Genomic DNA, 26,677 nt, shown 5'->3' with positions numbered 1-26,677 from the left:
GCCACCAACTGGTTTGGAGGATGTATTGTAGTGATGCTGAAACGGATGTCCTGTTAAACAATTATGTCTGTTTTAGAAAATACACCAAAGCTTGACAAATGTTGCATCTTGAATTATGACTGTGAGTTTGATTGAAATTACCTTGATATATTATCATTTTCTGTGCTTTTAAATCCTTTAAAATCCAACAAAAGCTAATTCCCTTTTGTTTTTGTTTTTTTGTGTTTTGGTTTAGGTCTCTATTTGTTGTGTTTTTGTCAATTATGCCCCTTCCCTCGGTTTTTCCTCATCTCCCTTTTCCAAAAACAACTCCACACTCTTCTTGTTAGTTTCCTCTTGTTCTTATTGCTCTCATTACTGTCAGAAAATGAACAGAAATCCCCCCGCACGCAGCATCCATGTTGTTAGCAGTAATATGCGATGGGGATGCCTTTTTCCGTGCAGAGACCAGAGAGTTGTTCAGCGTTTATGAGGAAAGTCATTAATTTTGAGGTCATGTCATGTCCTGCTTTGTGTAGGTCTAAAACATAAAATCTATTGAAGATGCTGAGAAGTTTGTAGTTGTACCAAAAGTGAAAATGAAGGCCAGCTCAAGGTTTAGTTTAATACATGCAAGTCTTTTCATTCAAAGATTAGAGCAATATTTTTCAAACTGAAGGCTGGCAGGAACACAATCGGGTTTCTTACCATTGTTCTGTAGTCAAGTCAAGTAACATTTATTGTATATGCAGGTCAATTAGGAACAAAATGAAACACTTCATAGGCAAAAATGTTAAAAAAACCCAGAGCGATCAAGGATCACAGAAACAGTTCGACAGCCATCAATTTGAGGTCGATGCTAAATTAACATAAAATATAAAGGTTGTAAAACAAACATTGCTCCACATAAATATTTTATGATGCCCTATTGGACTTTCTGAGCAGCATTTAAAATATTCTGGAGGGTAATTTTTCTTCTGTGTGTATGAACTATAGGCCTGCAGGGATGATCAAAAGCGGGATTTGAAAACAGCGAGAGTGGGAGTGTGCTGCAAGACTGAGAAAGATGAGGCAAGGAAGCACGGAAAGCTCAGTGGGAGCATCGTTTATTCTGATCAGACACAAAGAACAAGCAATAAACTGCAGGTGGAAACACGCTCCAATAGATTTAAAAAGATTTACTTTGCTGCAGATGATTTTTCCCACTTTTCACGTCTTCTGTAACCTGTTTAGGACAGAGTGCATTAACCTCTCCTCAATCTGGCTTATCTCAGATAGAGATGACACATTTTACTGCCTCTTTCAGCTGCAGTGGCACTCTGCATACTGTTAGATGAGTTGAAACCCTGTCTAAGCACGTCCCTCTGGAGGTATGGAAGTGTTTAAGGAGCCACGGAGGTAAGGCGTCTCTGATCTTCACTGCTGTTGATGATTTAGCGCAGTTATTGATTGTGGCTTTGTCCCATTTGGCTGACTAATCCTTGGACGCCTCCATAAAGGAAAGGTCACAGAAGCTTATGGTGCAGAGATTTCACTGACGTCTGTTAGGAAGTGTGTCTATGTACCATGAACATCAAGAAAAGACAGATCTATAGGCCAGAGTGCATGAAATCAGCTTTGAGAAAAACATGAACTTATTAATATTCAGAAAATAGATATTTGTCTTTTATACCTTCCAGGCTAAAATGTTATTTAATAAGCCTGTTAACATTTTAGTGTCAAAAAGAAAAAAAATGAAAGATCGGTGATGTTACTCTAATTAGTGATCCAAATGGATGTTTGAGTTTATAGAGGTTTGTGGAAAATAATTTATTTGAATATTAATTTTGTGTTCAGTGGTTTTGACAGTTTTTTTAAAAATCTAAATATTCTTTAATGGTCAGTGTTTTGATGCATTCATCTTGAAAGAAAAGGATCTTCTCTTGTTTTGTGCATTTAGGGTTATCAGAATCACCCCTATATTTAACTTAATATGGAACATCGGTTTTTTGTTTGTTTTGTTTTGTTTTTGTTGATTTTGCTTTTTAGAAATGTTGTCATTTTCTTTAAATTGAGAAGATATCAAGATGATACCAGGCTTTTAAGCAGTTTGTAAGTTTTGGGTTCCAGATATAAATGTGTATTTAAGCTAAGTTTTTGTATCAAACCCAAGCAATAAGAAGATGATGACCAGAAACTTGACACCGTCAAATTGGACCTGTTCAAAAACAGGCTCAGGGCCACTCAGCAAGGAATGAGCCATAACTTTGAAAGCAACTTTTAAAAGCTATGCTACAGTTTGTAAATTCAGAATCAACGCCTTGATTTCCACAAACGTCCAGGAGTTTGTTGACACAGAAATTAAAGGGTTTGGCCATAATGACAGACGTAATGTTTGGAGGGAAAAAAGGGATCTTCCAAACCTGAGAACATTCCCACATCTGGGAAGGTGACAGCGCCATATGTGTCACCTGTGAACCAGAAGGGACTGGTACAGTTTACAAAATGGATGGAATCACGAAGAAAGAACTTTATGTGGAATCTCGAGACATCAGCTGAGAAGTCAAAGATTGATTTGAATTTCAGAAAAATTGTACAGAGAGCTGAAGATGTGTGAGCAAGTTGGCTTACAGACTTTGCTGAGTTAGACTAGTTCTGTCTGGGGGAAATGGGTCCAAATTCCAGCAAACTATTTTGAAAAGCTGATGGAAAGATAACCAGAAACATTTGGCCAAAGATATGCGGTTTAAGAAAGAATTTTACCAAATACTGAGGACTTTTTAAAAGTCTTAGAAAGCTAATAAGTAATTAAAAAGAAACTCTTAGCAGGTATTTAGGAAAAGAATATAAATGTGTTCATTTTAACTGACCAACCCCCCCCCCCCAACGTATTCGCATTTAATGTAAGAGAGTAAAAAATAAATAAATAAATAAAAATAAAGAAATGTAAATAGCCATTGATGGTGGCAGTTTTACAAACTCAATCAAACCCAGTGCCTCAGAATATTAAGGAAAATAACCCAAAACTGCTCTGAACTTTCTTATTTTTCTAATGTCGAAAATTGACTAGCCTCTCCCAGCCAAACAAATAAGAAATAATTATCATTTCCTGACTAGTAATTCACTTAAGACTGTTGTACCGATGACTGCATTAATAAATTACTGCCTGCTGCCTCCCCACCCTCTCTCTCTCTGCTGTGGTATAAACAGACGGCTAATGACAGAATATGCACTGCTGCATTTGACGGCAATAAACTCTGTCGGATGTTTTACTGACGTGACGTTTTATGTCATTGCTGTTTTCTGCAAACAGCAGTGATGCAAATAGCCTGCAAAGCTATCCCTTAAAGTTTTACGCTTTAATTTCTGTCTCTTTTTTTTTCCAGCTGGGGATCACTTTTGATCCAGGTAATGAAATGAAAGCGTTTCATCAATCGTACGTCCTTGCACGGTACCAAACAGCCCGAAGCTTTTCCTCTCAAGCCTCAAATCTCAAAGCTTTTTAGGAAGCAGCAGGCTTCTTTTTGTGGGTGTGTGTGTGTGTGGGCAGAGTTGGCCCATGTTCAGTAAAGTGCTCTAATTAACCTGCATGTTCAGTATTCAGTCGGTGTTTCCATTGACGGTCGCTGGCCGCAGCTGCTTTGCAGAAAGGAATGTGACTTGAAAACAGGAGAAGTGGATGGGCAGGGGAAGGAGCTGGATGTAATGTGCCCACTTCCTCCCAAAAGCGCATGACTCAGCATTTTCTTGGAACCAACAGATTATCTGCCACATGAGAAAATGAGGAAGCGCAGATGAATTATGGATTATTGTCCTAACTTTTACTGTATGCCCAGTGACATCAGTCTTTGTTTGATTAAACATACAAATATCCAGCCTTCAAAGGCAACGCAGTAGAAGTCAGCTTTTATTGACTTTGGTGGGAGGTGGGGGAAATGATTTTCATGCACAACATTTCTCTTGATTGTAGCTTTGAATCAATAGCACGGACAGTTCAGACGCACTGCTTTAGCTTCCCGTAAGATTAACTATTCAATCACTCTACATATCCCAACCTTTCAACTTTAGACCAATAAACTGAAACAACGTCTTCCAGAGTTCATCTTTTCCAATGAAATGGCGTTCAAACAAATGACAATGAAAACCTCAAAACAGGCTTTAAGTGATCCTGTTCACCATTATTTTATTTGGTTAATACATAAAACACCACATTGCAAGGAAATGAAGCTTGTTCAAAGTGGTGGTCAAAACTGGAATAAAGTTTGCGCTTCTTCTTTCCAAATGTGCTAAAAGTCCATCCATCCATCCATCCATTTTCTGCTCACCCTTGTCCCTAATGGGGTCGGGAGGGTTGCTGGTGCCCATCTCCAGCTACGTTCCGGGCGAGAGGCGGGGTACACCCTGGACAGGTCGCCAGTCTGTCGCAGGCTAAAAGTCCTACAAGAGATATTATGCATTACACAGTACCATCAACGCATTAAAAAGAGCGCTCAATTGATGTAATGCCAATAGTGTTTTCCACTCATTTTTAAGATGTGTGCCAATAACTTTTAAGGAACATTTTTAAATAAAAATAAAGCAAACTACTCAAAATGCAACTTGACCCTCTAAATTTTGTTTGTCGTTTTAATAAAAGTAATTTTTTTTCAATAGACGCACAGGTAAGTAGTTATATTAAACCATCTATAATCTGCTTTCTGATGAGGCAGTCAGATTAAACCTGCATCTTACTTTTCTTTTCCTTTCATTAAGCCAACATTTCTGTATTAAAAACACTTTTTTTTTTGTCTGATGTATTGTAATCTTAAATTATTTGTTTTCATTAGCTGTAAGTGGAAAATCATCATATTGGACAGAAATAGCGGTTTTAAAACATCCGCGTACGTGTAGTTGCGCTATCTTAGTCAATAGAGATACTGAAATAAGACCATATTCTAATTAAGTGAATATGACTGTCATATCTGCCAGTAAGGATGGCAATATCACTAGACATATTTAGATGTTAAAGCTTCGTTGATTTCCCTGACAGTGTGACGTTTTAAAAATTACTTAATAGTCCTTTTTTGTTTTTGTTTTTTTTGTATTTTTTACATAAAAACATCAAGAAAATTGTTCAATTCTCTAAGTTGATGGTTTTGATGTTCATTGCTGACATTTTTAACAGAACCCAGAGGTTCTGGCATCCAATTAAGATCCATTGTTTCCATTTCAGTGCACAAGTCTCTCTGGCTGCCAGCCACTAATGGTCCCACTGTTTGTACCGTGTTTGTGTGTGGAAGTGAAGTTGTCTTACTCACATCGTGGGAACTCAATTCTCTTTTCACAGCCGCCGTTTTGGCGACACGTCTCCCTGAAGGGGGACAACCTTTCTTATTAACAAGGCTACAGGACTGCGACTACAGCTGTAGTGAGCTTTAAATACATATCAAGGCAAGCCGCTCTTTCTGAACGGAGGCTGAAATAATAGAGTAAATTAGTATTTTGCAGTGTAGGAGTTTGCCCAGGAGGTGCCAATTAAAGGTTTTCGGCTTTGTTGCTTCTCTGGCAAGATGAGGCAAGGTAAGGGAAAGGAGGTGCTGCAGCTCCACTGCACCACTCTGCTTTGATAGAGCTAGGTGTGTGTGTGCAGGCGTGTGAGTGCGGGGGTGTGTGTGCGTGTGTGTGTGTGTGGTTTACACATTTATTAACTTAAAGGAAAGGAAAACATGAAAACAAAGATTAAAAGAGAAACGTTTGTGAACCAAGGAAGGACTGGGGGAAAAAAGAGAGAGTGAGAGGAAGTTATAAAAAAGAGAGAGAGAGAAGTAGAAATGGGTGTGTCCATCCACTGGGTCCACTGGTGTTTCTCACTGAGGTCCTTCCTCTCTCTCTCTCTCTCTCTCTGTGATGCTGCACTCCTTTTACCCTCGCTCACTTTCTCTGGGTTTGCCAGCACACTCCCTTCTCTTCCTCACACACACACACACACACACACACACGCCCACCCCTCCACGCATGCCTCCACACTGGGGATGCCTGGATCAGTGGAAGCCCTGATCACTATTAGAGTTCCTAGTCTGCTGAGGGCTTAACAGGTCTGGCTCAGGCTAAATCAAATTCAGAGACTTTTTCAGGACACTGTCATAACATGAATCCTCACTGTTCGGACAGATCCATTTTGGAAGATTACCTTCAGCTTCTGGACTTCATCTCCACAGAGGTGAAGAAGGAAATCAGGGGTATGACGGCAGCTAAGGCTATTTCTTGATGCATTTGAGGAAAGCTGTAAATGCTAATCTTCTACATATTTTTGTGTCTCTGAAAAGACTGGAACTGAATGCACGCAGCTCATGTTTTTTAAAGTTATTATTATTATTATTATGAGAAATGTGATGTGCTAAATGTTCATGATGCAGCTGGGGGAAACAAATGTTTTCCACACTTATTAAAACATCAACAGGCAATTTAAATAGATTTTAAAAGATAAACTGTAACTAAAACTGAGCTGCAGAAATCGGTCAAGCGACCAGCCATGGAGGCGCGAGGGACCCGGGGCCAACTAGGAGGTCAAGACCTGAAGGGTCTGGGGATCGGCTTTGGCTTCCAGCCCCCTGGACACCCAGCCAGCTCCATCATAACTGCAGTCCAGCAGCAGGACTATTCGGCCAGCGTTTGGCTTCGCAGGAGGGAAAAGCTCGAACACGTAAGTTCTGAATGGAGAGAAATACTGGAACAACTGAATACAGAAGAGGAAGATTCACGTCCTGTAGAGGTCGGAAAGTGTTCTATCTCTGCAGCCACACTGACTGCTGATATATCAGAGCTGTCAGGATGCTAAAGTCAGTGCTGAAGATATAACTCGTAACCCTTATAGCAGTGGTGTCCTAACTTTTTGGCGTTTTGTACTTTTTGGTAAAGTACAAAACAAAATGTTTTGTACTTTTAATTCTAATTGCAAAAAGTTGTTTCTTTTTTGTTGTTTTTACTCGCTAAATAAACTACACACTATATTTTAATCAAATAATGAAAGCAGTCAGATGTCTGTAGTTCTTTGTATGCTTAAAACAAAAAGTGTCTTGCAGAATTGCCAGACTAAAAACTAAAAAACAAAACAAAACAGTAAATCATATCCTAAATTTTATGTCAGCTAAATCATCAAAATGTTGTTGCTAAAATGAATGGGGCTATGTTTTAACTGAGGAGTGAAATTTATTCATTCATTCAATCAATTTGTCAAAAAATTGGGAGTGTTTGGTAGCGGCAGCATCATAACGTGGGCCAGCTGGGTCGGGGAAACCTGGTGATTGGGTGATATTTCATAACAATTTGTTCAGGTCTAGACAAACGCAGAACAATAGCTATAGATTTATAGCTAGAGTTTAAATGGAGTGATTTAGATCCAAACTGGTTCAAATCTGAGAGTGGCCCAGTCAAAGATTCAAAGAGAATCTATGTCAAGACTCTAAAATTGATGTTTAGTGACTACAGGTAATCTGACTAAGCTTTTTTTTTTTAAGGTCTTTTGTGGCTGTAGTGTATTTGTATTTGCATTTGTGGTCAGACAGAAGAGAGGCTTGTGAGAGAGAGGGAAGATATGCGACAAAGGTCATCAAACCATGACCATGTTTGCCTTTTTGAATGCTGCGACGCATTTCAGTCATGTGCTGTTTTGCATTTTTCAACATTCATCCCCATGAGACTTTTGCACTCGGAGAGACATTTCCTCACACAAGCTGCTTCTTAAACTCATTGTTTATTGTTAGTGTTTTATTCGTTACCAGACAGAAGTCAGGAGCGGCTCTGGAGGCTCCCCGGCCTGCAGGTAAACAGAATCAACATTCAGCGTTAGGCTTCTAAGTGTGGAGATTTAGCATCAGGGAAAAGCCTAGAAAAGCTGGGTGCTGAATATTTGATGGTGGAGGCGAACAGCGTCGGGTCCTGAAAGCCGCTTCCCAGTCTGTCTGCATAATCAACCGGGATGATGAAGCAGCCTGTCTCCGTCCCGCAGTCTCACAGAACGGAGACAGAAGTTTAAGTTTAAAAAGGTTTTCTGGAAAAACATTTTTTTTCTTGTCTACAAATGTCAGATCACAGACACGCGGAACCTCGCAGCAAATTCCTTTTTCATTTTCTGCAGACCAAATGCGCCACATACACATAATGTAGGCTCTTTATGTATTATTAAACAGTAGCCAAAGTGGACCTGAACCTTACTGCTGCTGGAATTGTTTTTCATTATTGTTGCGATCCTTTCACAGCATTTGCTCCCCATTTGTCCAAGAATAGATTATAATTCTGCTATTAGTCTATAAAGCACTAGATGGTCATTTATAAATAGGGATCACCAAGTCTCCACAGCATATGCTATGTTAAGTTGTTATTTCAGATAAATATTTGTATGTTTAATTAAACAAAGACTGTGGTCACCGGGCATACAGTAAAAGTTAGGACAATAATCCATAATTCATCTGCGCTTCCTCATTTTAAAAGTTTTTTCTATCCAACAATCACAAACGTAAATGTCTAACTCTTGCTATATTGTCAAATCTCAGTGTTGAAGTGACACTAAGCTTTTTGACAACAAACCCTTCAGGTGCTGGAGTGACTTAATGAATATGAGGAAAAGCACTTTATGCAAACTGCTATGTATCGTGAAGGATATGTGAGTCTGTGGGTCTGTTTCTGTCTCAAAGGCCCAATATACTTTGTTGGAGTGCATCTTATCAATAAGCCTTTAAAATACCAGATTTTGAATAAAAGTCAAATTAATTCTTTCTAAAAGAAATAAAAAAATAAGATACATCATTAGCGAAAGAAACAACACATAACAGTCAAAAGATGTCCCTGAATAGAATCTTAAGTAAACTACTCTCCACTAAATAAATGTGCTCAACTTGATAGTCGGATTTTTAAAATTCTCAGTGTGAGATACGTTTTATTCAATATATGATTTTTTTCATTTTTATTTTTTGCAGATCTTCGAGAGCGGTGGGGAAAATTATAGAGGGAGCTGAATGTTGATAACATCTGACAGATTCGATTTCCCGGACTTGCCATGAAAAACTAGATGTTTAATGAAATTTTCATGGTCTGCACATAAATCTAACGGAAGAGTAGGAGTTGATCTGCTGACAGAGAGAGATGATAAATGGTGTTAAAAGTAATGCAGGAGACAGATGAGGAGTTTGATGAAAAGTGCTGCCGGATGTTGGTGTTGACCAATTTTATTTAACACGCCCAACCGAGAAAATCTAGATGCATAATTAGAGTAACAACTGTAACAATCTCTCTGTCAACACGTCTCTTAAAAGTTTATATACTCCCATTTTTATACTTATTTCAGAAGCATTGCATATCCTTTTAGAATTCATGCTCTCGTTATTAAATATCAATTATAAGCCATGCTTCTGTGGCTGAAACTAATTCACATACACGTTTTTCTCTGACTGCCTGCGAAGTTAAGTCAGACTAAACTTCTCTTTTTTAGGTCAGTTAAACCAAAAATAATTTCTACTTTCTAAAGGCTAAAAATAAAAGATATAGCTTCAACTGTATCTTAAATATGTTTTCCAAGACAACAACAACAACAAACAAACCTGTTAAAACCTGTGGTATACTTTCAGGAGACCCCACAGAGGAAACCTTTGGTCTATTTTATGTTGCGGTCCAACATTTTTAAAAGTTGCTCCACGGGCATATTGTCAAGTGTGATATAATCCACCCTACTTTAAGTGAGTGATGGAAAAAGTAAATAGAGTTTTACCACATCATAATTCACAAAGGAAAACTGATCTGTCAGTATCATCTGGGTCTTTTACAAATAGTTACGAAAAACAAAAATTAAGCCTCACAGTTAAATTAACGTGTGCTGATTTTTGTCGGCACTCTGTTTGGTCATTAGATGTATTTCATCACAGCAAAGCTGCAGGTACTTCGTCTGATCCTAAGTCTGCTTTTGATTGATATGTACATTAAAAACGTTTTTTGTAATCACGGATGGTAAACCGTTAAAGCCACTGGAAGGCTTAATATTAGTTTCTTCTTTATCAGACCTTTATTAACCGGCTAATGGCTCCATTGAGCTCAACACTTGTTTCACAAGAAAATAACAAAACCTTAAAAATATAAAACGTTATGAATTTGACAAATAAAGAGCATAAGTAATTGTTTATTTAGGATAAAAATGTACAAAAAATATATATAATTAAATCATTAATTAAATGAAACAAACTGAAACAGCAACAATTTGAGCTTGAAAACAGAGGCACTGTTGAACGGTTTTATAAGATCTATCTAACTGTTAGTTGCTGAATATTTGAGGTTGGTTTTCACTTTTATCCTGGACTTTCACAAACATAGGTTGACTGGTTTTTTCCCCGTTTTTTCATTAGTTTTTTGTCTATGCTCCACTTCGTGTGGTACTGAAGTGGCTTTTCTAAAACTAAGTGCCTTAAATGATGCATTAAGAGTCTTTGAGTGGGAGCTGAGCAGATTGTCCATTATGTCATTATGTTATTCTGGACTTTCTGCACACGAACGTCATCCCGGCTTCACACGCTTGCTTTTAGATTCACACATCACCCTGGGAAACACTGTGCAATCTTTAACTTCCTCTGTTAGCTGATGGATCCAGTGTGTTTGTTTAAAACAAAACAGATCAACAGCTGACAGGCTGGCTAGGGAGGCTAACACTGCATCACTTAGACAGACAGTGAAATCTCCCGGAGGAGTTTTAGGAATTGACAATTTGTAGTGGAGAAGTTGACTGCATTTTCACTTTAGTGGGAGCAGGGTTGATGGGTGGCTTAAGTTGGCAGTATTGGTCAGACTTTATCAGGCACTAAGGAGATTTCCCCCCCTAGTCTAACGAAGAGGAAGTTTGGTTCATTCGTTTTCCCATATACGTGTGCTGATGGAAGGAAGTCTATGAGGAAAGGCAGCATTTATCCCAGCTGAAGCGACATTAATTCAGTGTTGCAGATTAAGAGTCAGAGAAATCCCTGCATGTACTTATTTTTCCATCTTGGGAATTTGATGGAATGTTTTTGGAAAGTTGCACACACCACTCGGGATTTCAGTAGCCGTCAGCTGCATTGCATTTGATCAGTCAGTCTGATCGTAGAGAACGATTGATACCAGATTCTAAATAAACGCCAAATTCATTCTTTCTAAAAAAAAAATATTTAAAAAATAAGGAAAAGAGGGAGAAAAAATATATTTTGAAGAAAAAAAATTCAACATTTTGTTCTTTTTAGAAATAAATGTTTCTAAAAATGTTGCTGCTTTTTTTTGGTATGAAAAAACAGCATAATTTATACCAAATAAATGATGCTTGCATTTGTTTTTGGTATAATGCAAGCTGCTAAATTTTGCTTTTTGAATAAGAAAAATTTAGCTGCTTAAGTCACTTATTCCAATACGCAAAATAAGAATCTGATCAGATTAGCATTTCCTTTTGAAAAAAAAATCCAGATATAATTATAGTAGAAGCTTGTTGATGGCTGCATTTACCTTTTGGTGGGAGTGTACAAACAGCGTTTAACTCTTTAGGTATAATTTTGTGCATGGTATGCATTAAAAAGAAAATAAATGATCACAAACCTCAGATTAGCATGGCTTTCATAAATATAAATAGGCGTAAACTCCTGATCCAAACGACATACTGTACATATACAGTACATATGTGTATTTTAACTGAACTTACTTACTGAACAATTTGGAATAAAGATAAAATGTCACAAAAAATATATATTTCTTTACTGAACTACAGCAAACAAAACAAAGTGGAATTTCTCCTAAAGTTTACAGTGCTTTAGTGAAAGAGTTGCTGTCTTCTCTGCTCATTTCCTACAAACTCAATCTCTGCAGTCCAGCCTTTTTAGTCCATAATCATCTCAGGCATTGTTGTCCACCTTCACAGCAGCACAGGCCCCATTTCTGCAGCTATGGACAATTATTTTCAGACTTCGTCTCCCTCTTATCTGTACTTGGTGAATTTTTATCTGGCAGTCATTAGCAGGAGAAACGAGTCACCTTTATCTTTGTGCTGTTTCTCAGCAATTCGGCATTAAGCAGCAGCTACATAATAATGATGCTTTTTGTTCTTTCAGCTACCCCACACACTTTCCTCTCAGTATTCAGAGTTGCTTTAATTAAAGCTCTTTCTTGTTGTCTGTTAAAGCAGATGCTTGCTTTCTGGGAAGGCAGTAAAGGTAATGGGAGGTGAATAAAATCAAATAGGAAGCACATCACAGCCCATTTGACAGAAGTTGCCTTTTTTAATTGTCTGCAAGTGTCATCTGTATCTGGAACTTGAAAATCTAACTAGGTGTTAGCTGCGCATAGCTAGAAGCTTAGTACAAACTCCGGGAGACGAAACAACCCAGAAGCTCTGGGTGTTTCGTTCCCTGTTTCACATCCTGCCTCATCCATTCTGCAGCAGCAGCTTCTTCAGATGTGATTAAACGTGTCGTGAAGAGTCATGTCCTGCCACAGATTCTCAACTACATTTAGCTCCAGACTAACTCATGCATTTTAGCGCAGGATTGTTGCTCTGCAGGAAAGTACATTTGGTTTTGGTTTTTCCTCAGGATTCCCCCCGTATTTATCTTCCCCCTAACTCTGACCAGTTTCCTCGATCCCAGTTGGAGTAAACAATACCCCACACAATGACACCACAGTCATCATCATTTGTTGAGGAGATGGTGTGTTCAAGGTACTGTGCAGTGTTTGTTTTCAGCCACACACGGCGTTGCATGTAGGCAGAAAAGTTCTGCTGTGGTCTCAGTGATCAGCGTCTGTTCGTTGTCTCCTCTCCAATCTTTACCTGCTGTTGGGAAGTTCAACACTGTATGTTTCATACAGGGCAGATTAATGGAGTGTACAACGACTGGTTGTGTAGTCCGTTATTGGATGACAGATTAAACTTGAACTTTGTTGGATTTTTCAGAATATCGCCCTTGGAGATTTTACCATCTGATGATGGGAAGAGACGTAAATCAATAAGTTGCCTCAAATCTCATCTATGTGTGTGTGTCAGTATCAACAGCCAAAAAATTGTCTGGGGTTTTTCAACTGTTTTAGGGTCATTTTGATGTGCTGACTCTGAAAATTTCATTGGTTTTGCTCGACCAGGTCAACTTTCTGAGCTATGGATGCAACATGAGCATCAAAATGCACGACTTGTTCTCACATCTGGATCGGTTTCCTGAGAACCTGGGGAGAGATTCCATCAGGACAGAAATTAGATAGGGTACTCTGATTTACCAGCACTGTACGGCTAAATAAACCTGGTCTCCCTCTCACAGACTTCACCTTATCTATATTTAAACATGTTAGTGATGCTGAGGTTCTTAGTAGGAAGGACTTGGGGGTGGGGAGGGCTTCTGTCTAAGGCCCCATATTACCTTGGTCCGGCCCTGCATGAACAGCCGCTGCGATGCGCATCTCTGGAATTTACTTGGAATCTACTGGAATCTACCTGGAATCTACCTGGAATCCCCGGTGGCCCCTGTCAGTCCACCGATGCTTTGGGAACATTTTGATTCATTTAATTGTGGCACGTTTGGCTTTTTGCTGCTGTTCTGATTATTGCTACAATATTTTCTCTGATGTTTATTTTATGAACTCTAAATGCTCTGGGCCGAATCTTTAACACTTGAGGTTCTGCAATAGCTTCTATCTACAGTCGTGAACCTCCAGCCCAGATCCCTTCAGCAGCGGCTTTAACCCGCCTGGTAGAAACGTTAAGGAGAAGCAGAGCGAACAGAGACCAGGTGGTACCAGGTGGTACCAGGTGGTACTAGGGCTTTGAGCTGCGTCGCGACTCGTGGTGACAGTCGGTACCGTGTCTAATATCAGGACGTCTGATATAAAGACAGATAATCTTTATATCTGTCGGTGGGACCGACTCAAACTGCCTGTAGCGAACCCTGATTAAGTTAAAGTCAGAAGTTTTCTCTGCAGCCGAAGCATTTGTGTGTTTAGGGGCGAGGCGCGGAATTCCCGCTATTGCGAGGACAATTACAATGATATAAATAGAAACAGTTTTTCTAGCGCCAACATCTGACGTCAACGTTTTTATTCACAAAGCAGTGTTTAAAAAAATATTCTTGCCCATAATTTGATAGTTACAGGGCACAGATCCGCCCCCTCCTCCTCACCATGGACCCGGAGTCTGAACAACATGGAGGCTCTGAGAGTCATTATTAGACTGAGGGCAGCCAGACTAGTTTATTTTGCTAAATTATTATATTTAGCTAAAAATTATTGCTGAGGGGCACAAACGGCCTTCTGACATACAGATTAAAAAAATTAAAAATAAATTTAAAAAAAGTTTTTTGAAAAAAAAAAAACCCTCAAAAAGGGCATTAGGGGCATAAAGGATAAAAGGGGTAGGGGCTCAAGCCCTTCAGACTTTTTGCTTACATTTGCTGTTGCGCCAGCAGAGGGAGCTGTTGGACAATGTAGCAAACAAATAGATCCAACTCATTTGCAGTTAATTGGCTGTATCTTTTCACAGTGAGACAACATGTTGTATCAAGTTGAGTTAAAAAAAACTGAAAAGCATAACCAGACTAATTTGCGAGTTTCATTATTTGGATAATTAACAGAGACCCATTAGGTTCTCTTTCCTCTCTTAAGAAGACAAATTATTCTTTTATGATTATGTTTTAATACAGTTCCTCCTGATCTGTAAGACTTGGGGTTTTTTCAAAGGTTCATCTGGGTTTAGCCAGGGCTTGAAAGCTGTGATCCCTCTCTGGATTTATGTCCTCTAAAAACATGGAAACAGAGAAAGTGAAGCAGCTACAGCACACCCCCTCACATCTCTCTCTCACGCTGTTTGGCTGAAGCAAGAGCTGACCTTTCCATGTTGTGTAGCGTCTGAGGAACCCCCCTCACCATCTGCCAGAGAGCACGACAAATAATATATTTTTTTAAAAGTCCAAAGGTCAACTGTAAAAACAGACTGGCTGTGAAATGGCCCGGTCCGAGCTGTCCACAAGCAGACAGGGTCAAACAGAGATCCGCTGTAAGCAGCGAGAAAGCTGAAAGTAGCAGTTTTACAATGAAACATGGAACCTGAACCTGACACATTTTTAAAAATATCTAACATATTTTTCAGTCAGAGAATGTTTCCTTTCAAGCGTGTGAGGTAAGAGCCCCTTGGCGTTATAGTCTCTTTGATGGCTCCTGCGATGCGGAGCTCACTCGGAAACTTCACAAGACTGTTCACATCGGGCCGAGATGGAGTTTCACAAACCAAAAGGCAACCGATTAGTCACCCTGGGGCTCTGCTCAGAGGTCTTATCGAATGAATGATAAGCGCGAATAAATTACTTCCTCCTGCCTTTGAGATTTATGTTTTGCCATTTCTGGGCTCACTGACACTTCAAAGACTGATGATGTTGCGGGACATAAAGTGACAGAATTAGACGATAACAGCTACCTGCTTTCTGAGTTAGCAGCAGCAGCAGAAGGAAAGTGAGTCAGCAGCTCATCATAGACGTGTCACTGCTGCTAAGTAATGAATCAAAAAGTTTAGAGTGGTTGATTTATGGGAGCAAAATCTTTTGTTAGATGTTAGATTCTGAGGCTGCTGAAGTTTCAGTTCGATATGAAATGTAACGGACATGATTCAGTCTAGTATTTCATCTTTAGGTTACACTTTTCTTTTGTTTCTCTTTGCGCTCTGCAGTGCTGTCTGTTCCTGTCTGAATCACAATGACACGATCTGTCAACAAATTATTGTAAAACATTAAATGTGAATCTTGCCATTGTTACAATTTACGACACTTGTCATAGAAACGTTAGCCACCGTTTACAACCCTCCAGAGCACTGTTATATTGACATATTGACTAAGCAATTTGACTGTCTTATCCATACACAATGAAACAAAAACTTGTAATTATTACGTTTCCTGACTCTGGAAACATGTAATTGACAGATATTTAGTTTTGAGCGATGAACCAAGGATATAGAGAAAGACATTGGCTCTTGCAAATGATTCGAGAAATGTACCAAAGTGACTGAAAAAACAGTCATTCAAGTGTGTAGGACAAGGAATACATGTAAACGTTGCAAGACTCAGGACTGCAGTTTGAGTCCACCTCCTAAAGGAAGACTGTCCCTGCGGTGCTGTAGGTAGGACAGAGCCTCCTACACCTGTCTGTTGGACCACAAACTCTCTTCACAACGAATATCCTCTCTGAAACAATCTTGTAAAGCGTCTTATTCAGGCCTCTGCAGGCGTCTGTGACGTCGTCACACGCTGCATCCATGGCAGCCAGGAATCCATGTATATGGATGGCGGTCATAAACTTACCCATCTCTGTTGTGGGAATAATTCATCAATGGGGTAAAGAAATGAAGAGCAGGGCGAGAGAGGAACTCCATCAGCATCCCGCTGTGGGTCACAAACCATATTGTGATTATGCTGAAGTCCATTATGTTCTCAGCCTCTTCTTCTTCTTCTGCTCCTCTGCTGTTCATCATGTCCAAATCCTTGTCCTTCCATTGTCAGAAATGCAATACTGTGTTGTGCTCTGGCTGCATGCCATGCACTATATACTTGCCAGTCGATGGTTCATTCGATGCACCTTTGAGTTATTTCAGAAAGCTTATTGACTATTGGTTGACCTAATGCTTTGTACATTTACCTACTTTAGAGAAACTCAGAATTCAAGTGGGAGTGATTTACCAATGGAGTTCAGATTTTAAAAAAACAACAAAAAAAACAACAAGGCAACTTGTTCCAGCAAGAGAGTGGTCAGACAGGATTTTTTTTATGACAACACTTAAATGACAAACTTATTCTTAAATGTTGAGGTTAAGACTATTCAATAGGAAACATTAAAGTACATTTTGAGCCACATGCCTTTAGCAATAGAAAATGTAGGAAGAAAGCAGGGAATCGAATGCGATCACTTACATGGATGTTCAACTTCTTCAGCAAAATGAGAAACTGTTTTCCCCCTCTCACCCGACAGGCACAAGTGACACAGTGATTCAAAGATCGAACAAGTAGGTATTAGAATTTCAATTCCATTCTGAGAAATGCACAGAGAAAAATAGTAATAAAGTGCAGTTGTTTCCCCCCTATTAACCACTCTGAGTCAGCACAGAGTTGCAGCATTGGCTGTCTAAACAGAAGCTGACTTGAGTTTTAGAGAGCCTTCTATGTTATTGTCTGGTAAAGGAATTGGCATTTAAGAACTACTTTTAGTATATCCTTAAAAAGACAAATTGTCTCTCAGCTTTTACCTTTTGTCTCTCTGTTTCAATTGTTTAATGCAGTTTGTTAAATGTTGTCCTGGAGATTTACTCAGACATTAGCAACTGCATCCATACCGTGTTTGATGTAATGACAGCAGAACATGCGCCGAAAGGTGAGAGGAGAGACAAGCAGGATGAATGTACGGGGCTGGACTGCGTTACCGCTCTCCCCTCCCCTTTATGGGTGTGTGTGTGTGTGTGTGTGTGGGTGTGTGTGTGTGTGTGTGTGTGTGCAGGGAGAGCAGGGAAATGTGAGCCTGCTATTAGGGGGAGAAGAGAGGCAAGATAGCAGGAGGAAGACAGGAAGGATGGAGGCAGGGATGAAGAGAGAGAGAGAAGGAGAAGGTGGACAAACATTCGATATGGCGAGATGAGAGGAAAGGAGGAAAGTGAGACACAGCAGAAGGAGAGGGGAGAAAAAAAACAGGAAGAGATAGATAGATAGATAGATAGATAGATAGATAGATAGATAGATAGATAGATAGATAGATAGATAGATAGATAGATAGATAGATAGATAGATAGATAGATAGATAGATAGATAGATAGATAGATAGATAGATAGATAGATAGATAGATAGATAGATAGATAGATAGATAGATAGATAGATAGATAGATAGATAGATAGATAGATAGATAGATAGATAGATAGATAGATAGATTCAGAGTTTTCATTCATATAGTTGGACAAGACTTTGAGAAAGGGAGCCACTTTCTGCTCTCTCACTCTTTCTGAGCCACACACACTCTTTTCACACACACAGACATTTACAAACAGCAACACAGAGATTTTTTTGCAGTGCAGAGAGGGAAGGACTCCCCTCGCCTGTGTCTCCGGGTGGAAAAGGGGGGGGAGCTAAGGACCAGGAGACGTAGATCCACTCTTTCTGTTGCACGCCAAGAGAAGCACATGTGCTCTGGACAACAGAGGGAAGCATCATGAAGGTGAGCTCTGCATCCTTACAACTGCTGCGTCTGTCTGTCTGCCGGCGTCGTGTTGTGCGTTGCGTGGCTCGGTGTGGAGTGGAGGAGAAAGTGATAAGTCACTAAGTGCACGAAAGGAGGTCTTGGCAGCTGGAGAGCAGCTGTGCTGATCGGAGACTGACTGTAGCAGGTTGTAGAGGTTGGCTGTGCTGTACCTGCTTGTGCTCACCTCGCTGATGTTATTAGAACTATTCAGTGTGCATCCAGCCATGTCGGTGTACATACTAATGCAAAGAGCTCTGTATTGGTCCTTGAGGTTTTATTATGAAGCCGGGGTGCTTTACTGTGACATGTTGATGAGGGGAGGGGAATTTGCCATAGGCTGATTTTATGGCAGGTTAGAACCAGAGAATTGCTCCCATGAAGGTGTGAAGTGTATCTGACTATGGAAACATGTAATTGAGTCATCGGCATTTTTCTTTACTTATCTCATTTTTTTATTTACATATATATTTATGTATGTGTCTTCCTGTATTCATCTGAAAATGTTTCGAGTTGGGGAAGCAGTTAGTTTGTTTTAGTTTCCTCCAAGCAATTGTCTGTTTGAAGCTCGTAATACACTGACAAGACGTCGGGTCGCAAAAAAAGATTATTATTTACGACGGTGGACGCTTTGTTAAGATGATGCAAGCCTTAAAGTGTCAAACTGCAGCACAGGATGCGCAGGGTTTCGTGCACCTGAGCTACAGAGAGGATGGGTGTTAGGTTTACTCCAGAATCTCTCTACGCATTGTCAAACTAAAAATACAGGACATTCTTCAGAAGATAGTGAGCTCACGGGGTTGTATTTACATCCTTTGATACGTATGCCAGCTGAACTAAAAACATGACTTTAAAACATTGTGTTCATAGATGTACGACTAATCTGGTCAGAAGTTGACACTTATCACAAGCAGAAATGTCCTATCGTGATTTATTTCATTTAGGATGTAGTTTTATCGTTGCAGTACGGAATTTTCATAACAGCAATTGAGTGAACAAGTATACATTTCTTGTGGTACGTACATTTCTTGTACGTACCACATACATTGAATGCATAAAACTTATGCATTTAAGTCTATATAGTTGCTTCATAATAATTTTTAAGCCATTGATATTGATTGTTCTACAATCATACCACCGTCCATCAAACCAAAAGTCCTATGGAATGATAATTGTATGTACTCTGATTTACCGGCACTGTACGGCTAAATAATGAGTGATGCAAACTGTATTAGCATTTATTTTTGATTTATGTCTTTAGCTCATTTTTAAGCTACATGGCGTTCCGTTTTGGATGTTACATATTCAAGATATTTATCTCGCAGGAATGAAAGGTATAACTCAATCTGTCAAAAATGATTCTTATTTTTCCAGTCACTGCTCCCAACTGTGTATGCAATTACCTCATTTGTTTCATGAGACACGAGGGCCGCATGTCTATAAGAGCAAGTAACTCATCCAAAACATTTCACTCATTGAAAATTCAATTACTGTGTAATGAAATTTGCTAATATAACCAGAAAGAAAAAAATAACTGCAGTAGGTGTTTTTTCTCCCCCGCATAACAGATAAACTCTGTTACTGTTTTATCTTTTAGTAGTTTAATTTCATCATTCTTTCTTCTCTTGCTTAAGAGTTTAATAATTTATTGAAAGGCAGTAATAATGCTTCAAACATTTACTTATAGACCAAATCTAACCTGTTGTTGCGCAACATATGTACCCAGAAATTCTCCATCTTTTTTGTTCTTTTGCACAAATGGCGCATAGCAACAGCTTTGAATCAAGGTTTAATTCCCTGCTGAGTAAAACAGAAATATTTATCCAAATTTGTAATTTCATCACAACTCTAATCAGGAACTAAAGTGTACTTAGACTTGCTGCAGAGTACATACACCGAGTAGCTCAGCTGTTGTTTCAATAAAAATCACTGCGCCGTCCCACGTGACTGAGACCCGTTTGTCAGATTTTATGCTTCCTTTTGTCTTCTGGTGCCATATGTTTCTTACTTGGCAGGGCAGAGCCTTGAGAGTGGACTGCTGAGCAAAAAAAAAAGAGGCTTAGTTTGAGTTTCAGCAAGACTGCAGGGAGCAGCAAGAGGAAGAGGAGTGATGGAAAACAGGGGGCAGAAAGAGCAGAGAGAGAGAGGGGCAACACAAATAATGAGTGGGGTAATGATTTAAAGTACAGTAGTGAAAAAAAGAAGAGAATGTATTGAAATATGGTACACGAAAAGAAGCTTAGCAACAGCTTAGATTTGAAAAAATGTTTACGACAAAGGTTTCCAAAGTCAGTCCTTTAGGGCTTAGGATAAACTCTGGGATGAAGATATAAAGATAGAAACTTTTATCTATTTCAAACGCCAGTAATTAAGATATTTAACAGTTCTATTACTCTATAGCAGAGACCTATTGAGACTGATCCTATTGCAAGATGCTGCCTAAACCTGTCTGTCACATAATGAAACACCTAGTCCACTACCTGAATGCTGAGTATGTCAAAAACCAGTTTGAGTGCTATAAACTTACAACATCTGTGCTGGAAGAAGCTGGAGAAGAAGATATGAAAATCGGAATGTATTATTCAGTAGGTTCCAAACTATGAATCAGCAATTTGTGTTCTTTGCTGTCACTCGCTGTCCCAAGTCGGATTGTTTATTGAAGTAATTTTCCAGCAGGGTCATGCAAATCTTGGATGCTTTGTCTTGGTGAAGAATATCAATATTTAATAGACGAAAACCCCGTTAATTAGCAAAGAAGATGCCAAGCATTTTTACAGCCAAAAACACTTTAAAAATTAATATCTTCAAAGTCGCTGAAATCGGATGAGTCGTGGTGGGATTTGGTGTTGCATCGTCTGAAGCTGGTTCTTAGGAAGAAGTCTGTATTTTTTTTAACACCAGGAAAACTTCACGCTTGATTCGGTATTGTTTCAAGAAGCGATACCACCCTTGATGAGAGACGTTAAATAACACCAATGATGCCTCCTATGGCAGCGTTTTAAAAGGCGATTTCACAACAAGGGCACAGGAAAGCCTTTTGGAGCGAATATGTTGATTTAGCTTTGTTAGCCACTTCTGGGTTGGTTTTGATTCCTTCTCTGGAAATGATAAGGCATTGAAGAAGATCCTTAAAAAAAAAACCTTGACTCTTACAATATGACTTCTTCTTACCCACTTTCTATCTGTTTTACTTTTTGTGAGCCAAGGAATACATCTTCGAGGTAAGATCGAGTCCCAGACAGGATGATTCATGGTCTCTCGGTAATTCATCTTACTATGAATTACTGAATCTTTATCTCTAAAATTACTAATTTATGTGAATATCGAAAATCAGGAGCCCAGGGACTTTTTTTTTTTTTTTACCTGAAACATTTATAATGTAAGTTGAAATCTCAAGACTATAAAGGTGTTGTGGAGAGAAATGTACTGCCTGGTGTCAGAAAGCTCGGTCTCAGTTGCAGGTCATGGGTCTTTCATCAGGATAATGGCCCAAAACACAGCTAAAAAGAGTCAAACATCGGACTATTCTGAACTGGCCTTCTTGAGGTCTGACCTAAATCCGGTTGAGCATGATGTGGAAAGAGTGGAAACATGCTATCTGGAGAAGACACTAGAGACAGCCGGAGCAATACGTTTTATTCAAAAATAATTTTTGTTCAATTTTCATTCATTATTACCTTTATCAGTTTCAAGTTATTCCAGTTTCCACTGTGTGCTATGCATTCACTGAACAGAGAGGCACCGCTTATTAAAGTGGTCAGTGAATGTATTATGAAAAGGACAGGAAGTGTACCACATGCGTGGCGTGTGTAAAGAAAACTGCTGTGAAGAATTGCATTTGCTATCACCTAAATAAAGTTGCAGTCTCAAATTACAGACAAACATTTTTTTTTTCTTGATACTAGATACATTACAAATTTAAGTTGCTGACACACACATTTCTTAAATTACACCAACTCTCTGTAAGATGGACCATCTCATTTTCTCTCTTAGTTCAGCAGCTGGACCTGTGACAAGATGCAGTGGAGCAGTAAACATAAAGACGTACGCCCTAACAGAGGCCGACAAATATCTTAAGGGAACTTTTCAACAGCAGCACACATTGATTGTGTCAGAATTTCATTGGCACTCAATTTCGTTTTTTACGTAAAAATAAGAATATTTTACAGAGGAAAAGAAAGATTTATATTTATTTGCGATATCCCTACAGCTCTGAGACAGGGATGTAAATGGAGTCTTTAACATTACAGTAATGTAATAGATTGGTCCAGTTTTCCCAAGAAGCTAGCTTTGCAAACAACCCCTACTTGGTTTTGAAGCACCAGTAAAATAAATAAATTAATTAATTAATTAATAAACATCAATTGGAGAATTTACTTTTCAACATGTGTATGTCTGTGTGAGAGAAAATAATGGTTTTATCCAAACTGCAGTGACCCTCAGGCCGCCCCGACACATTTACGGAGGCAGAAGCTTAGTATCTTCACACACACACACACACACACACACACACACACACACACACACACGCAACACCACACGCCTGTGCACCCCCGCACACACACATACACACCCTCACTTGCAAATTGAAAAAAACCGACTCTACACTTTGGACAGACACATTATTCATCATCCTGTGCTAACAAGGGATTATCCAGGCATAACAGATGACACCTCTCAGAACATTACAAGATCTTAGCAGAGAACACGCTGTCTGATTTATCAAAGCATTAATTATGAATGTCTCTGAAGTGGAGCTTAGGGGGAGCCGAGGAGAATGCGTCGATTGTTTATTGGTCAGTGTATCTGCACATCTATGGTCAAACACAGCATCTGGGTCTTGTTAAACATATTCCACCTGTGTAGTTTTATTGTTTTGCAGCTGTTGTCTAAAAGACAGATGCAGTAAACTTTTTTTTATAGCTTTGTGTCCTTGGCTTGATGGAATGGTGCATAAAAAATGTGAAAGCTCATCTATTTTCAGTCTGAAACAGTTGGAATTATAATTTTCCTTAAGCTTTTTTTTCACGGAGCAATTAAGAGCTACGTCCATTTCACATTAGCTAAGTAAGGGAAGTTCTTGACATTGAGAGATAGTCAAAGTGTAAAAAAGTAGTATGTATATGAAAACAATGATGAAAGGGCAGAACTGTTCTACAGACATTTTAAGCTGCAACAACCTTGACGTTGGAGAACAACTGTAGCTCAACCCATAATGAGCTGAGTTTGAATTTCTTCTTTAACTTATATTATTGAAAATCCCATAATGCAAGGCACAAAGATGAATTACGTCCAAAAAACAGAAAACACAATGAATGCCAAGACAGATAGCTCTAGCAGGTTCAACAGCCAGATCATCAAGGTGATTCTGGGTGTTGTTAACGATCAAAAGGCTTCTCAGATGGAAAATGTGCTGTTTTGTAGATATGTTTGATGTGTCCTATATCTGTACAAAACATTTGATGACTTCCATAGGTGATTTATTAATAATCCCTCTCTCTAATCATTTCTGCTGTTTACCCATAAAAACTGGGTTCCCTTTCAACCACTACACATTAGCATTAGCATGTAGCATTAGCATGAAGCGTTTTCCCAGGGACAGAAAACATGTTTGAAAATGAGCTGGGAATGAACATACAGAGTTTAAATGGCGAGAGACACAATTTTCATGATAATACTGAGCAAAATACAAAATGACAATGTCCATAAATGTTAGACTTTTGACTACTTCCATTCACTGTTATGCTCTGTGTATCAACTAATTAGGAAAAATTAGTTGATGCGCGGTCTTTTTAAAGCCTTTATGGGTTTCAAAAAGACAAAACTGGTAGGCAGGTAGGATGTTTGAATGGGCTGCATAAAAAGAATGAGAAGTAAAGAAAAAGGTATTTCTGTGACACAGCAGTTCCTGTTCTGTTTTCACTCAGAATTTAAAAGAACAAAAAAAATAATAATAATCCTGGCTCAGTTATTTTAAAGTCGGCCCCCCTCTTTCCCAATTTTATGTGTGCCACTAAACGTCTGGATAGGGCAGCTCATTACTGCAAGCATCAGCATCCTTGAAGGCTGCATGAGGTATGCAGCGGGCTGACAGGCTGCCAGCACGCACAAAATAAACTCACATCCTCTTGGCTAAAAGTAAAAATAAGGTTGTACAAAACCAACAATGGTATAGATAGTCCTGAAATAAAAGAGATGGGCCTTTTTATATGATTATATCTAAGCAGACTGAGTTTGGTTGTGAGCTTGTTTGGTTAGAATACATCAAGAAACAATTAGAAATCCTATTTAAGGGGAAGAGCATGACTTTTGTTTCATCCAAATTTATTATAGATGCACAACATGAACATCTATAATAATGTTCATTTTTATAGATGAACATTATATAAAAATGTTCATCTATTTTTAGATGAACATGTATTTGCTTTTTTATACATTATATAAAAAAGCAAATAAAGCAAAGTTTCTTTGCTTTATACTACAAATATGATAGCACTTACTGTATTAAGGAGGATAATTGTAATTATTTCCGTATAAATATGAATAGATTCTCATCATTTCAAGTTCTGAAGATTATCAGTTTCATTATCTCGGCTTGTTTCAGCCTCTGAACTAGCAGCTAAAATGGCTTGTGGATGATCAGATTCATATTCTGGCTCAAACATACAATACTGAACCCAGGCAGGTGAAACATTACCTCTGTCTGAGATTTTCATTCTAAAGCGAAATGGTCCATCTGTCTGGATGGAAAATCCTTCAGGATCCACTGTGGGATCTATTGAAACTCACTCATCCAGAACGGTGCTTACTAATGCCACAAAAATGAAGCTAATTTCTTTGACTCAGCTCTTGATGCTTACAAGTACTCTCTATTTATTGTGGTCACTAAGAAGGAACACACATTTATATTAAAACAACATCATATTTTTGTGATTATAAATCCATATATTTTATTAGAATTTTTAGAAAAAAAAAAAAAAAATCATATATATAAACTATATATACTGTATATATATACAGTTTATATATATAATTGCGACAGACTGGCGACCTGTCCAGGGTGAACCCCGCCTCTCACCCGAAACGTTAGCTGGAGATAGGCACCAGCAGCCCTCCCGACCCCACTAGGGACAACGACATTAGAAAATGAATGGATGGATGAATATATATAGTTGCAGTAAATGTAAAAGAGATGCATATGCAGCTATTTTGTTTAACCTTTATGTTTTCAGTTCTGATCTAAATTCAGTGCTTTAGGCCCACAAAACTCTGCTCTTCATAATACACGTAACGCAAGTGCTCAATCATACAGCTGACAAGGTGATACCATAAAACGCACCCACACATATAAACTAGTCAGAGCGGTGAACATGCACAAGTACTGTTCTTGTTAAGCAGCACCTCTTCAACACTGCAAATGAATCTCTTGCAGCTCAAAACACAAAGTCAGAGGTGTCAACTGGGGAAAATGCTCTGCTCCACAAAAGTTCTGCAGTGGGTAAGGCTGGATGGCTTTAAATAAAATGTGTCTTTGATCACTAGACACAAAAGATCTTTTGTAGAGTAATTTGTCTCTTTTCGTCACCAAGGTGATACTTCATCGGGGGGTGATCTAATCAAGTTGTTTCCCTGAATGATGCTTTTCAGAGTGCAGCCCCTCAGAGGATCAGATGAATTAAAGCAGAAGAGACAGGAGCCTGATCTCTCATTGTGATTCACTTTGGGCTTCCTCTGTTCTCTGCCTTTTTTTTTTTTTTTTGTTCCCTTCCATCGCGGTCATTTAGCCAAAGCCCTGCAGCTTGTCGGGATATCAAGTCCAAGCAGCTCAGCTGGCAAAACTTTAATGAAACACTTTTAGCTTGTATAGTGAGTGCACCTTTGTACATAAGTGTGTGTGTGGTTTACACACTCAGTAAACCATCCCCCGTCTACGTACACCAGCTGAGACAGTGTAATTGAAAATCCTGCTGATTCCAGCGCTAACCTGCAGACTCACACACACACACATTCCCTCACACACATAACGTGCGCGGGCGGTGAAGAGCTGCTGACGGTGACATGTCCGGTGGCAACATGAAACTTTAGCAATAACAGATAAGCAGAGTGGCGGGAAATGGCTGGCATTAAAACGTGCTGTGTGCTTCAAAAGGTTGGAAACACCAAACGTTCAATAAAAGCTCGTGTCACTCCATCAACTTCAGTTTGTTGTGACCGTGCAAATTACATTTTGGTAGAATATCATAGCTGCTTTCCTAACCAACTAGGCCGGTGTTGATTCGTTTGAGATTATTTAACTGTTAAGGAAAAGGGACTGAAGTAACAGCAGCAGTTATATTGTAACTCTGATGAAATGTAGCGTGTTATTTCTACTGCTCTGTAAACCTACACTCTGTTTTGTTCATTTTAATGAAGTATAGGATAAAAAAAAGTCGTATTGGCTTATTCTTAAAAATGTGGTATTGGTGCAAGGGACCAAACAGGAAACCCTCACCAAA

The 26,677-nt window shown here is 39.0% G+C and overlaps 1 protein-coding gene across 3 annotated transcripts in view; it reads left to right on the top strand.

Annotated features, from left to right (window-relative positions):
- The first annotated feature begins 5,914 nt into the window (after positions 1-5,914).
- The window catches only part of LOC114137703 (inactive phospholipase D5), a 58,235-nt gene continuing 37,472 nt past the window's right edge, over positions 5,915-26,677 (top strand). The window contains exon 1 of one of the 3 annotated variants that reach the window (XM_028006490.1): positions 5,915-6,640. In XM_028006490.1, coding sequence (XP_027862291.1) covers positions 6,470-6,640 — 171 coding nt within the window. In that variant the 5' untranslated portion in view covers positions 5,915-6,469. Of the gene's footprint in view, positions 6,641-17,817; positions 18,162-26,677 lie in introns of those variants that run through there. The other 2 variants (XM_028006491.1, XM_028006492.1) reach the window with 2 other exon arrangements.

This window comes from Xiphophorus couchianus, chromosome 22 (genome assembly GCF_001444195.1).
Source record: "Xiphophorus couchianus chromosome 22, X_couchianus-1.0, whole genome shotgun sequence".
In the NCBI taxonomy this organism is placed as follows: domain Eukaryota; kingdom Metazoa; phylum Chordata; class Actinopteri; order Cyprinodontiformes; family Poeciliidae; genus Xiphophorus; species Xiphophorus couchianus.
The sequence above is the reverse complement of the archived record's forward strand: the minus strand, read 5'-3'. Positions and strand labels throughout refer to the sequence as shown.